Source organism: Plecotus auritus, assembly GCF_963455305.1.
Source record: "Plecotus auritus genome assembly, chromosome: 7".
Taxonomy (NCBI): Eukaryota; Metazoa; Chordata; class Mammalia; order Chiroptera; family Vespertilionidae; genus Plecotus; species Plecotus auritus.
The window spans coordinates 121,465,573-121,479,701 of NC_137774.1; the positions used below are offsets into that span (position 1 = coordinate 121,465,573).

At 39.9% G+C, this 14,129-nt stretch overlaps 1 protein-coding gene and 1 pseudogene across 2 annotated transcripts in view; both read right to left on the reverse strand.

Moving 5' to 3' along the window:
• FAM81B (family with sequence similarity 81 member B) overlaps positions 1-14,129 on the reverse strand; it is a gene marked incomplete at its 3' end in the record, with an annotated part of 54,068 nt that overhangs the window by 15,159 nt on the left and 24,780 nt on the right. The window contains exon 6 of the mRNA XM_080681130.1: positions 6,230-6,359. Within this exon, the coding sequence (XP_080537256.1) occupies positions 6,230-6,359 (130 nt within the window). The remainder of the gene's footprint in view (positions 1-6,229; positions 6,360-14,129) is intronic.
• On the reverse strand, positions 1,929-2,783 carry LOC308254484 (peroxisomal biogenesis factor 19-like; annotated as a pseudogene). The gene has a single exon. The product of its transcript is annotated as a peroxisomal biogenesis factor 19-like (transcript).

A 14,129-nucleotide genomic window follows, 5' to 3' on the forward strand; every position in this document is an offset into this window, starting at 1 on the left:
GGGCCTCTGGCCAGAGGCCGGGGCACAGGATGCTGGCATTGTTGCAGGCCAGGCTGAGGGACCCTCCCACCCCACCCCCACACAAATTTCATGCACTGGGCCTCTAGTATAGGATTAAAAAGACCTAACAAATAAGCTATTTTTTTATAGGTTTCAACTGAACTTTGCACCCTAAAAGTATTGAACATACATTCTTTTAGAACATGTACAGAATTTTACTCTCCAGCTACACACACACACCTCTCAAAATATTCGAAAAACTAAAGCTATCATATAACAAATTTTAATTACAACAAAGTACAATTAAAAATGAATACTAACATAACAAAACAGAAAATTCTTTACTCAGCGAAAAAACCAACAATAACTCCTCTAAACCAGTGGTCGGCAAACCGCGGCTCGCGAGCCACATGCGGCTCTTTGGCCCCTTGAGTGTGGCTCTTCCACAAAATACTATGGCCTGGGCGAGTCTATTTTGAAGAAGTGGCATTAGAAGAAGTTTAAGTTTAAAAAATTTGGCTCTCAAAAGAAATTTCAATCGTTGTACTGTTGATATTTGGCTCTGTTGACTAATGAGTTTGCCGACCACTGTTCTAAACTATTCAATAAAAAACATAATATGCAATTGCAAACTTTCTAGGAAACAATAATGAGAACATTACATAGCAAACCCCAAGGGATATAGGAATGAATGAATGCTCAGGGAACATTTGTAGTCATAAATAATTATATCGGTAAAAAAAGAAAGAATATAAATACACTAAGGCAAAAAGTAAGGAAATGAACAGCAAAGCAAACTGCAGGAAAGGAAAAAAATATTTTTATAAAGTCAGTACAACATTAATTACAAAAATCTGAAAATACTACACAAAATCCCTAGAGACTAATCTCATTTATAAACATTGATCAAGATTTTTATTTTTTTCTCCTAACTTAAAATATTTATTAGTCTGCAAAAAGGACCCAGGCTGCACCCCACCCTTTCCCAAACCACTTCCCGAATCAAGGGACGGACTCAAAGGAGTTGTTTCAAATAAGCCAAAATGTATCTGGGGAAGAACAATCATTCATTCCCGAGACCTGACATTACAATTACATGTGTTTGCCAAGGAGAGAGGAGGGGGCCAGTGAGAATGGTAGATGGACTAGATGAGGGGAAATAGGATGGGCTCTTCTTTGTCACAGTTTGGGCTCAGGGGAGGGTTGAAATAAACAGGTATTTTTGGAAGAGGGGAGATAAGAGGAGAGGCAAAGGAAGGTCGAGGGCTGGCTCACCCTAATCACATAGCGTGGCAGAAAGAAAAAGGGTAGCAACTTGAGTGCTGGGGCTGGAACAGGGAGTTGAGGACTCAGCACCTGGAGAGAGGAGAATCCCAGGGCTTCTTTTTCAACCCCACTGTGAAGAGAGGCAAAACGTTCTGCTTCCTTTCCGTTCAGGGAATTCAGAAAGGTCTGCCTGAAGGCAAGAGGGCATGGTGACAGACCTGTGGCTCCAGCCCAGGCTAAGTTTCTCCCCATTCATTTCCAAAGGCCCTGCCCAAGAGAACTACTGAAATAAGAGTAAAGATTCTGTCCCTGCTCCCCAGCTCCAAGAAAGGGGAGTGGAGACAAGGCACAAAGACCCTGGGTACAACGGTGAACATCAGTGTGGCCATATATAACAAGGGATGCCTTCCTTCACCGGGTAGGTAGCTGGGCCTTTGCTAGCAGCAGGAACCACAATCAAAAGGGCTCCCAGAAATGGCCTGCAGAATAGGTCTTATTCCTAGGAAGTCAGAGGGAAAGCCTCAGTTGAGATGGCACCATCTTGGGTGGGAAGACAGAAGGCAGCGGGCAGACCACTCCCACGACAACACTTCTGCCTCAGCTCCCAGTGGCTCTCCTGACGCTCTCCATGACTGGCAGTCAGGGAGGGAATGTGTTGTGTTTCACATGATCAGACACTGTTCACCATTGGCACCTGGTGGGCCTGACAGATTGAGGGCATCCAGGTCAAAGTTGAGGCCAGGAGGCTTCTCCCCAGCCAGCTATTTTGGAGGATGGCCTAAATCCTGTAGCTGCTGCATAAGGTCCAGCACTATCTCAAAACAAGCCTTCTGGGGGTCTCAGCTTCAAACTGCTCAAGTATCTTGCCCATAACACGGTGCTGTTCCTGATATTTTCCAAACTGTTCTGGAGGTCGGGATTCCCGGTGACTGCAACCATCCTGGACACTTTTCTGTGATCTCCTTCCGGGATGGGTACAGCACATCCTTGGACAGTAGATTCTGCATGATACTCTGCATAATGGGGAGGCTGTTTCTTTCACCATCCTCTTCCTCCATGCCCAGCCCTTCCATGGCCTTGGTCAGCAGCTCCTCTTCTGACGTGCCTGAGTTCTGCAGATCAGTGGCATTTTTGGCCAGTCCACGTAGTGTCTCCTTTAGGCAAGAAGTGAATTCTTGTTGGGAAGTTACATCACTGCTCTGTTCCAGCAGCCTGAGAGCTTTTGGAGCTGCTCCACCAGGTGGGGCTCTTCCTCAGCCAACTCCTTCATTGCCTTTTCTAACTCTGCAGTGGCTTGGGAAGCCAGCTCAGTAGTCCCTGGAAAAACTGCTCTGGGGAGGCAAAGAGGGCATCTTTGGCAGTGTCTCCTGGCCACCTCTTCTGGGGCCCTGAAGCATCAGGGGCCATGGTGGTAGGAGGGGGTCTGGGGAGGGTCAGGCCTTATAGAAATCACCCAGAGCACTTTCCAGAAGCTCTTCCAATTCCTGGCTCGCGTCGGCCCCAACCCCACAGTCCCCCAAGATTTTTAAATAAAATATCAGCAAACAGTATCCAGCAGCAGAATAAAAAATATAATCAAGTGCAATTTATTTTTTAAAAAGTAAAGATGGTTTAATAATAGGAAATATATTAACGTGAATAATTATGCTAGTAAAACTGAGGAGAAACCTCATATGATTATCTCCACAAATGCTGAAGAGGCCATTAACAACATTTATAATTCTTGATTAAAAAATAAACAACCTTAATAAAATAGGAATAGTTGTGTATTAAGCATGTTTATAGAGTAAACTTACTTTCCCTTCATAAAGGAAACAGAGGAGTAATTTCTGTTAAAATTGGGAACAAAAGCAGTAAGCCCTCCTTCCCCCCGCTCTATTAATATTATACTGGAGTTATTAATAAAAGCAGTTAGGAAAGGGGGGAAATTATTTGTATGAAAATAGAAAAAGATGAGGTAAATTTCTTTAAAAATTATATGATTGTGTGCCTGGGAAAACAAAAAACAACTGAAAAATTACTAATATCAAGAAGAGAATTCACTAAATTAGTGGATAATAAAATCAATATATCCTTCAAATATAAAACTAACAATTAGTCAGAAGATATAATGAAACCCCATTACAATAAACTAAATAAATAAAATTTTGAAATATATTTAAGAAGAAATGATACCAAAATCATATGAGGAAAATTTGAAACCCCTCCTGATGAGTATAAGAGCAAAGTTGAACAAATGGGAAACATTCTATGTTTTTAGATAAAACACTCAGCATTATGACTGTCAATGCTTAAGTTAATTTATAAATTTATTATGATTCAATAAAATTAAAGTGTATTTGTTGATTATTTGCTGGAATTAGGTTTTTAAAATCATGTACAAAAACAATTATCACCCAGAAAAGGGAAAAAAGAAAGCAATGGAAGGGACTAGCCCTATCAGACATTAAAAATACTATAAGGTTTCAATAATTAAAATAATAAAGACACATCCTATGCTAAGAAAAATCCAAATGGATCAAGTATTTAAATGCAAACAAAACACTGAAAATGCTAGAAGAAAATATGAGCAATCCTTTCAAGCCTTTGTGTAGGGAAACTCTTTCTGTGACTTGAAATTCCAGAAACCACAATAGATAAGATGGGTAAATTCAGCTACAAATAGAGATCATATGCATGTCAAAAGACAACAAACTGGGAAAATCTATTTGCAATATATATATAAAACCTCCTAGAAACTGAGAAGAAAACTAAGCCAATAGGGAAATGGATAAAAGACACGAACAGACTGCTTACTGAAAAAAATAGACAAATGGCTCTTAAATATATGAAAAGATGCTCAATCTCATTCATAATAAGAAAGGCCAATTAAAACACAGAGATGCTCTCTTTTTCCTATAAGAATGGCAAAATTGAAAAGTCGAACAATAGTCATTGGTGAGGCAATGGAAATATAGAACATTTTACTTATTGCTGGTGGGTGTGCAATATGGTAAAATTCCTGCAGGGAACAAGATCTTTCAAAATAGCAAGCACATGTACTTTTCACCCAGCAATCCCACTTCTGATATTTTCTCGCAGACATACCTACATATACACACAATGCCTTAAGTGCCAGGTTATACATTCCTGCATTGTTTCAAAATATTGAAAAGACCCAAATGTCCCTGATGAGAGTGAAATGAACTAGTATATACAAAGGAAGAGTATGCACTTGTTTACAAAGAATGAGTAAGCTCTCCATGTCCTGATATGGTGGACCTCCAAGATATATTTGTTCAGGGGAAAAAAGAGATAGATGCATTGTAATATTTATAATATGCTATCTCTTGTGTAATAAAGGGGAAAATAAGAATGTGTATTTGCATTTGCTTGTATCTCCATAAAGGCATATTGAGAGGAACCACAACAGATTGGTAAAAATGATTACCTATGAGAGGCATGAAAGAATGTGATAATTGGTGACAGAGGTAAGAGTGAAAATTCTCGGGATACATTATCTTATATGGTTTTGATTTTTGGACCATATGTATGCATTACCTGTTTTAAAAAAAACTAAGGAGAGAAACTACAGGCCAATGTCACTTCACTTTTGAACTTAGATACAGAATCAAATATTACACAGGGACTGCATAGATTTTATTACGGAAATGCAGGAATGTGTTTTAGTATTGGGAAATGTAATGACACGGCACATGAGAAGGCCAAAAAAGTAAACAAACCAAACTGAAAAACAATCGATGTGGTGATTTACATATTTGTTGATGTCTAAAAGGCATTTGGTAAAATTAAATGTTCAGTCCTAATGAAAACAAAGTGGGAATTGATGGATACTTTCTTAACATGGTTAAAAATATATCAAATCAACAGCTAACAGCAAAAACCTTTCCAATATAATCAGGAACCAAATAAGTTTGCCTTCTATGACAACTTTTATTTAACAATGTTCTAGAAGTTCTGGTCAAGCCTTAAGAAAAAAGTAATTAGGTATTAAATCAGAAAACCAGAGATAAATTTGTCATATTTGTTAACAGAATTGAGTACCTTGAAAAACGAAGAGAGTACACAAAAAACTATTAGGAATAATTAGATGGGTGCATAGGGGGGTGGACAAGCGGATCCCCGGGGGACTGGAGTAAACTTGCACATAGTCCTAATGCTGAGTACTCCTGTGAACCTTCTGCTCTTGATAAACTGGCTCCCAGAAGCAAATAAGCAAATAATCAAACACCAAACTTTCATCATCCCCAGTTTCCAAAGAACTTCCACTTCGTTCTGCTTAAACAGCTTTAGAAGAGATGTGCTTGTTTCACATCAGGCATGTGGCAAAGTGGGGCACAGAGACTGCACTGGCTCTTTTGGTCAGACCACTAACTGCACACGAAAGGGGAGAGACATTTTAGGCAGAAACAAACAAGAAGAAGATAGAGGCCGTGCAGTACTGGAACGGGGACCTCCTTGCAGGTAGTTCAGTATCTCTGGGTATAAAAGGTGAACCAGGAGGCACAGAGGGTGAGCCAAAGAGATAAGCAGGGGTCAGTGTAGAGATGGCCTTTAACATCCAGGCCAGTGATCTTGTATATTATTATGTAAGAGATAATACCCATTGCAGGGATGTAACATAATCAACTCACATTTATGTTGGGACTTGAATAATAATAGCTGCCATGGGAAATTCTTTTTTTATAATTCTCAGTTCTACACTCTTTGAGGGGAACCCAGAGCGGAAGGAATCAAGTGGCATATTTGATGGGGGATGCGGTGATACAATAGGGGACACTCATTAAATGCTTGTTGATTGAACTGACAGTACTCATGGTGTGTGGGCACGAGCTGTCATAGTTAAACCCTCTGGAAGTAAAGAGTTCTTTTGAACAATTACCACTTGACTGAGTATTTTGATAAACTATAATGATCTTCGGGCAGTAACACATAATATAAGAATTCCATCATTTTCAGTTACCTTCATATCCAAGTTCTTAGAAACAGTTTCTAGGGAAGATATGAGCTCTTGAATTGTTTTTTCAATCTGCCGGTACTCGTGCCTGATGCAATGAATGTCTCCAGAAAGCTTCACAATGCTGGCATCGCATCTGGTGGCAAGATGGACATTGGTCATAACATTTTAAATATTACAGTAGGATCTGTGCATTCATTTGATGGCAAAAGTTCTAAACTTCTTTGAATAATGAGTTGGTAGATGTAGGAGCATAAATAGGACTCTTCTTAATTTTCCTCTTCTCTTCCTGATGGCAGAGAAACCAGGCTAGATAATAATACTCTGGGCCAAACCAGAGAACTGAGTTGGACTAGGTGAAGACAGGGGAGAAATTTTAGGTTTTTCAACCTATTGTTAACTCAGTCATAGGAGTTCCAAAAGGTTTTTATATTTGGGGAATATTCCCTATATATATATATAGAGAGAGTGTGTTTGTATACATACATATATATACACAGAAGATAGAAATTCTATAAGTCAAATAAATTTTGAATATTTATATTATGTATATATGCCGATTTTAGTTAAAATATTATATTGAATTTTAATTTAATGTAAGAAAAGGTAACTAGTAAAAAAGTTAAAAATTGCTGAACTTAAGATATATATATATATATATATATATATATATATATATATATATATACATCTATAAATCTACAATAATAAAAGTGTAATATGCTAATTGGACCAGACATCTTCCAGACATTTTTCCTGACGAAGCCAGGGCCAGAGGGAAGCCAGCCCAGGTCTCGGGTGCCTGCGGGTGGCCAGAGGAGGGATGCAGCCTAGGTCCCAGGTGCTTGTGGGCGGCCGGAGGAGAGAAACTCGGGTTCTGGGTGCCAGAGGGAAGATGGTGCCGGTAGCCAGGGGAACGAAGGCCTACTCTTGCACGAATTTTCGTGCATCTGGCCTCTAGTATATATATAGGCAGTCCTCGGGTTATGTCAGAGATCCATTCCTATGGCGCGACATAACTCGATTTTCGCCGTAAGTTGGAACCCATCTACATAAGCAGCTACGTCACTCACATGGAGCACATATACGGCAGTAATGAAGTGAAACAGTAAAAAAAATTTAAAAGAAAGATAACAATTTCTGACCTTTACTTGTGGTAAATAAATAATAAAAAACATAAAGCACATATGTACATACATCGAAATGATGGAACTTTTTTTTTTTTTTATAAATACTGTAAATGGGAGATGGCAATGTAACCATGAAACAATGTAAGTCGAGTCCAATGTAACCCGAGGACTGCCTGTAGATGTATATATATATACTGGTGTGTGTGTGTGTATATATATATATATATATATATATACTAGAGGCCCAATGAATGCATGAAATTCGTGCATGTGTAGGGTCCCTAGGCCTGGCTGGCGATCAGGGCTGATCTGTGGGGTGACTGGCGGGGTGATTGGGGGGCCCCTCGCTGGCACCTGCCTTGGCTGGCCTGGTGCCTGTGGGCTGGGGGCAGCTCCTGCATTGAGCGTCTGCCCCCCAGTGGTCAGTGCATGTCATAGCAACCAGTCGTTCTGCCGTTTGGTTGATTTGCATATTAGGCTTTTATTATACACACACACACACACACACACACACACACACACCTTCACTATAAGAGATATTTTTTCTAAAAAATGTTATATAAAAAGCTATCATAGATTGGACTCAGACTTTTTATACCTACCCTTTCAACTTTAGACATTATTTATTGACCATATGCCAAAACTTGAGGAAATAAGCTTATATACTTGTTTATTCAAAAGTTTTTGTTCATAATCTGCTATTTTAAAATGTCAAGTTATATGACATTTACACAGTGTTCTGTTACTAGATTTCCCACTGTTATTTAATCTTCATTCTACATTTAGATCCTGTGTTCATTGACAGTCTTCTTAAAACATGATTTTTTCCCCTAAGATCCTTATATTGATTAATTCCTTGAATGGCCAGATTTTGTCATCCAGATTTCAAAAGAAGGCCTTAGGAGTGTTGGAATCATCAAGTTCTTGAGTGCTTGAGAATGCCTATCTGTTCTCTTACCCTTGAAAGGTAACTCAATTAACATAACATTACTGGGTTACTTTTTTCTTGTTGTTCAGAGCATGATGGGTTTTGCTCCATTCTTTTCTGGTATTGGTTACGGTGGCGAAATCTGAGGTGACTACATTTTTTTCCTTGTTTCATGTGATCTGTTTTGTCAACCTAGATATCTAATGATTCTTTTTCATTAACTTCAACCAGGATATCTTGGTTTAGTTGTTCTTATATTAATTTTTCCAGGGTTACAGTTTTTTTTATTTCGAGCTACACATTCAAATTTCTTATATCCCTGAGTATTTTTCTTCTCAAGAATTTGTTTTGTTGTTTCCTCAGGAACTCCTATCAGGTAGATGTGGAATGAATTTAACTTGTCTGCCATAAATATCATTTCTCTATAAGTATTTTTATATTGAAAAACATTTTCTCTTTATTTTGTGTGGTTTGCTCATGCTTTTTTAAAAAATAACTCTATTACCTTTATTTGTATTTATTCTATTTTGGGACTTCTTTTTTTAAAATTTAATAAATCTTTATTCAGATTATTACAATTGTTTCTCCTTTTTCCCCCCATAGCTCCCCTCCACCTGGTTCCCACCCCACCCTCTGCCCTTACCTCCTCCCCACTGTCCTCATCCACAGGTGTACGATTTTTGTCCAGTCTCTTCCTGCACCCCCCACAGCCCTTTCCCCCTGAGAATTATCAGTCCACTCCCTTTCCATGCCCCTGATTCTATTATATTCACCAGTTTATTCTGTTAATCAGATTTTTAATTCACTTGTTTTTTAGGTTCACTTGTTGATAGATATGTATTTGTTGTTCATATTTTTTATCTTTACTTTTTTCTTCTTCCTCTTCTTTAAGAATACCTTTCAGCATTTCATATAATACTGGTTTGGTGGTGATGAACTCCTTTAGCTTTTTCTTATCTGTGAAGCTCTTTATCTGCCCTTCAATTCTGAATGATAACTTTGCTGGGTAGTGTAATCTTGGTTGTAGGTTCTTGCTATTCATCACTTTGAATATTTCTTGCCACTCCCTTCTGGCCTGCATAGTTTCTGTTGAGAAATCAGCTGACAGTCGTATGGGTGTTCCCTTGTAGGTAACTAGCTGTTTTTCTCTTGCTGCTTTTAATATTCTCTCTTTGTCTTTTGCTCTTGGCATTTTTAATTATGATGTGTCTTGGTGTGGTTCTCTTTGGATTCCTTTGTTTGGGGTCCTGTGCGCTTCCTGGACTTGTAAGTCTATTTCTTTCACCAGGTGGGGGAAGTTTTCAGTCATTATTTCTTCACATAGGTTTTCAGTATCTTGCTCTCTCTCTTCTTCTGGCACCCCCATAATTCTGATGTTGGTACGCTTGAAGTTGTCCCAGAGGCTTCTTACACTATCGCCAACTTTTTGGATTCTTTTTTCTTTTTGCTTTTCCGGTTGAGTGTTTTTTGCTTCTTTGTATTTCAAATCTTTGACTTGATTCTTGTGTTCCTCTAGTCTGCTGTTGGGTCTCTGTATAATATTTTTTATTTCAGTCAGTATATGTTTAATTTCTAGTTGGTCCTTTTTCATATCTTCGAGGGTCTCGCTAAATTTATCGGCCTTTTCTAGGACATTCTTGAAAAGCCTTATAACTGTGGTTTTGAATTCTATATCTAGTCATTTGTTTTCCTCCATTTCTTTCATTTGTGATCTGTTTCTTTGTCTCCACATTTTCGTTGCTTCCCTGAGTTGGTAGGGTAGCTTTGTGTGCTAGGTTTCCTATATGGCCCAGTGTGTCGGCCTCCCCAGTTAACCTGAGGTGGACACTCTTGGTGCACCCCTTTGTGGACTGTGTGTACAGCCTTGTTGTAGTTAAGTCTTGACTGTTGTTGGTATCACTGGGAGGAATTGACCTCCAGGCCAGTTGGCTGTGAGGATCAGCTATGTTTACGCTGGGAGAAGTTCAGTACTGGAGACAGCCTTATAGGATCAGACTTGCAAAATTGCAAAAGCCTCTGTGCTCAGCTTGGATGGGGTGGAGTCTCAGGGTGGAGCAGACAGTCTTGGCTTTCCATCAGCCTTGCCCTTGCGTACGCGCCTCCAGACCTCTGCCTTCTGCTGCTCCCCTGAGTTTCCGCCTGACAGTCCAGATTCCCCCCCGTAAGAGCGTGGGTCCCCAGGGGCTCGCCCAGAACTGGGGTTCAGTGCAGCCGGAACCGGGGTTCAGTGCAGTTGGGGGCTTCCTTCCCCCTCCCACCAGAGAAAGTCAGCCAGGCACTCAGCCGCCCTTCCTCTCTGCACACATGTCTCTGTACCTCAGCCCTTTGCCGCTCCTCTGATTCTCCGGAGCTTTTCTCTTTCCTTCTAGTTGTAGAATTTCCACTCAGCCAGCCTTCCTGTGGTTCTGGATGATGTCCGTTCTGTCTTTTAGTTGTAGTTTTGAAATTGTTGTGCAAGGCAGCAGTTTAGTGCTTACCTATGCCGCCATCTTGGTTTCTCCTATCTTGGGACTTCTAAACTAGATTTAATCTTTGTAATATTTTAATTATTTTTTCCCCCTTATCCCTGAGTAATTAGTCTACCTATCTCCTTTTATCTGATCATCTGTTTTTTGGGGAAACCCTTTTACCTCATATTTTTATCAAAGTAAAATATGCCTAAAGTTTATAAGTCAATAATAACTAACAGGCTAATAATTATAGTGGTTCCTTGCTCTGCCTCTCAATCCTGCTCCCTAGAGGCAAGTGCCACCTTTACTCCTAGTTTCAGAGGCTCCTGGGACAGCCAACTCCTAAACCTTTTCAGAATTCTGTGGTGCAAAATGAAATCATTTTCAGCTTACCTCAGAGCTTTAAAATTGGTTTTATTATGTCTGTCAGTTTCCACATGTCCATCTGTTTTCTAGGTTTTAATATTTCTGTGCTGATATCCCCAGTCTTTGTGAATTGATGTTTTAAAGAGAAAATCTTTTTACTATAGATTTGTGGGGCTTTTGGAAGAAGCAAAATTACATGTACTTGTTCAATCTGCAATCTGTTATGTTTCTTTTGGTCTTAATTTCTTTGAAACCTTGAACCCTTCCTGTGTTTTTCTGGGTAATTCCTCTTATAAGATGTATTCATCAGCCTTATGTTTCTATCAATCTTTATCACCTATCTATCTATCTATCTATCTATCTATCTATCTATCTATCTATCATCATCATCATCTGTATATCATCGATGTTGGTGGTGGTGATTTTTCATGTACAGGCTAGATTCTTCCTAACTACCACTCTTACTTTTTAAAATGGTTCCAGCTACCTGCAGATTAGCGAGTATGTGGTTTGATGCAGAGCAGATCATATCCTCTATGCAGGATCATATTCTTTCCCTAGTCAGGTGGTTTTTTTTGGGGCGGGGGAGGGCACATCTCCCCATTTTCTCTTCAAAAACCAGATTGTGTATCTCACAACAGATCATTGTCATAGATTCTGTGTTGTGACACTAGCCTCCTCTCCTTCCTCATCTTGTTGCACTTCAGCCAGTTTCTCTCGGGCATAAATTGGAAAGAGGGAGGTAGGTCCTAGATGATGAGTAGTATGCTTAACGTCTTCAGCTACCCCTCCCCAGCGTTCTGTGTTGCTGACCTGAACCTCTACAGGGGCATCTCTTATCTCTCCTGCAAGCCACCCAAGCCCCTCAGTAGTGGTGCTCTATTCACATTATTTGGCCTACACTTTTCAAGATTATGAGCCTTGTTTTGAAGGAAATCATTGTATTTAGGTCTGAGGAGGACTCTATCAGTCCAAATACCAGCATTTGGTAAGTGTGCTCTGCTGGGGTCATCGGTTCTGGCACCTTCCATACTATATTAAAGACGGAGGTTTTGTTTTCCTTTTATTTTTAACTTGCATTGAGACATCTCAAGTGAGAAGAGTGGAGTAAACATATCTGTACTATCTTTAATTAGAAGTCCCCACTCTTTACCTTTGAAAAGTTGACAATATCCATAATATTGTTTCTTCGAGGGGGGTGCCTTTTGCTTTTAATCTCACACGAACACAATTTGTCATGTTTTTCATATGTGGATTTGTCGCAGGGTCCCAAATAGCCAAAGGTGGCCCCAGCGGGTTGGCCTCCTCTGGCTGCTGCTGCAGAGGGCAAGTCAGAGCCATCCCTTTACATGCTCGCCTTTTCCTCTTCCGTATGTAGCTAATCTATTGAATAGAGGAGAGGGCTTCAGAAGCAGGGCAGACAACTCTGAGCACACCATCTCATTGGAAGTACTGGCTTTTAGACTGCCACTTTATTGGGATGGAAAATATGGTGTCAAATGTAAAACTTTATAGATATCAAATACAGAGTTTGATTTATGAAGCAATAAAATGTTTGCTAAGAATTATGTTAAAAAATCAACTTAATTTCACTTGTGCCAAAATGCTAACTGAAATTAAGGTCAATATATGTGGAAAGATAGTAATTAATCTGCCTCAGTTTGTCCATTAGTCAATTGCATGTCAAAAATACAGACAAGGAAGAGGAGAGGAAAAGTGAACTTAAGCCTTAGGGCTTTCAGCCAGATTCTGTTGCAGAATAGAATCAGCAGGGAAATGAAAATTAACAATCTATTTAGTTAAATAGATAGAAGAAACTTTCATAAAAGGAAGACATTTCAAGGAAAAATAAGACCTTGTCTTCAAACCACTGCTTAAGGTTGAAGGGCAAGGTAAGTAAGCAATTGTGGGGCAGGTGAAGGAATAGGAGCCTCCTGGTTTTCACTCTTCCCTCAGACACACCAAATAAACCGCTGCTGTGGATCAATTCCCTCTGAAGAAAAAGATGGAAACTAGTTTAGAGACTCTTTACATATGGGATGAATAAGGAAATATCTACATCGAAATGGATAGGAAAAGCTGAGACTAATGCCCACAAACTCCATCCCTAGCACAGTGCCTTGCAATTGAAAGGGAGCCCCCAAATCCCAACTTCTTCCTGAGGAGTGGAGGGTTTGAACTACACATCAAACACTTCACCTTTTGTAGCTGCCACCTGGCAGACTGGTTCCCAGTTCTCTGAGAGCTGATGGGGTTCATGTGGGCATGCCCTGGGACCACAGAAAACAAAGAGGTGCTTTGAAATGTCCACATTATTTTAAAAAATGGGCACAGGGCCTAGCCCAGTGGTCGGCAAACTGCAGCTCGCGAGCCACATGCGGCTCGTGAGCCGTGGTTTGCCACTCTGTTGACTAATGGGTTTGCCGACCACTGGCCCTAGCCGGTGTGGCTCAGAGGTTGAGCATCAACCTATGAACCAAAAGGTCGCCAGTTTGATTCCCAGTCAGGGCACATGCCCAGGTTGCAGGCTTGATCCCCAGTAGGTGGCTTGCAGGAGGCAGCCAGTCAATGATTCAATGATTCTCTCTCATCATTGATGTTTCCATCTCTCTCCCCTCTCCCTTCCTCTCTGAAATCAATAAAAATATATTTTTTAAAAATGGGCAAAGGACCCGAATAGACATTTGTCAAAGACAACAGACAAATGGCCAACAGGTACATGAAAAGATACTCAACATCACTAATCAGCAGTGAAATGAAAATCAAAACCATGATAAGATATCACTTCAGACCTGTTAGGATGGCTATTATATATAAAAAAAGAGAGAGAGAGAGAAATGTTGAGTATATGGAACAAAGGGAACCTTTGTACACTGTGGGCAGGAACATAAATTGGGACAGCCATTATAGAAAACAGTATGTAGGTTCCTCAAAAAAACTGAAAACAGATAACACCCAGCAATCCCTCTTTTGAATAACAGTATACCCCCAAAGGAAATGTATTCAGTACCTGGAAGAAATATCTGTACTTC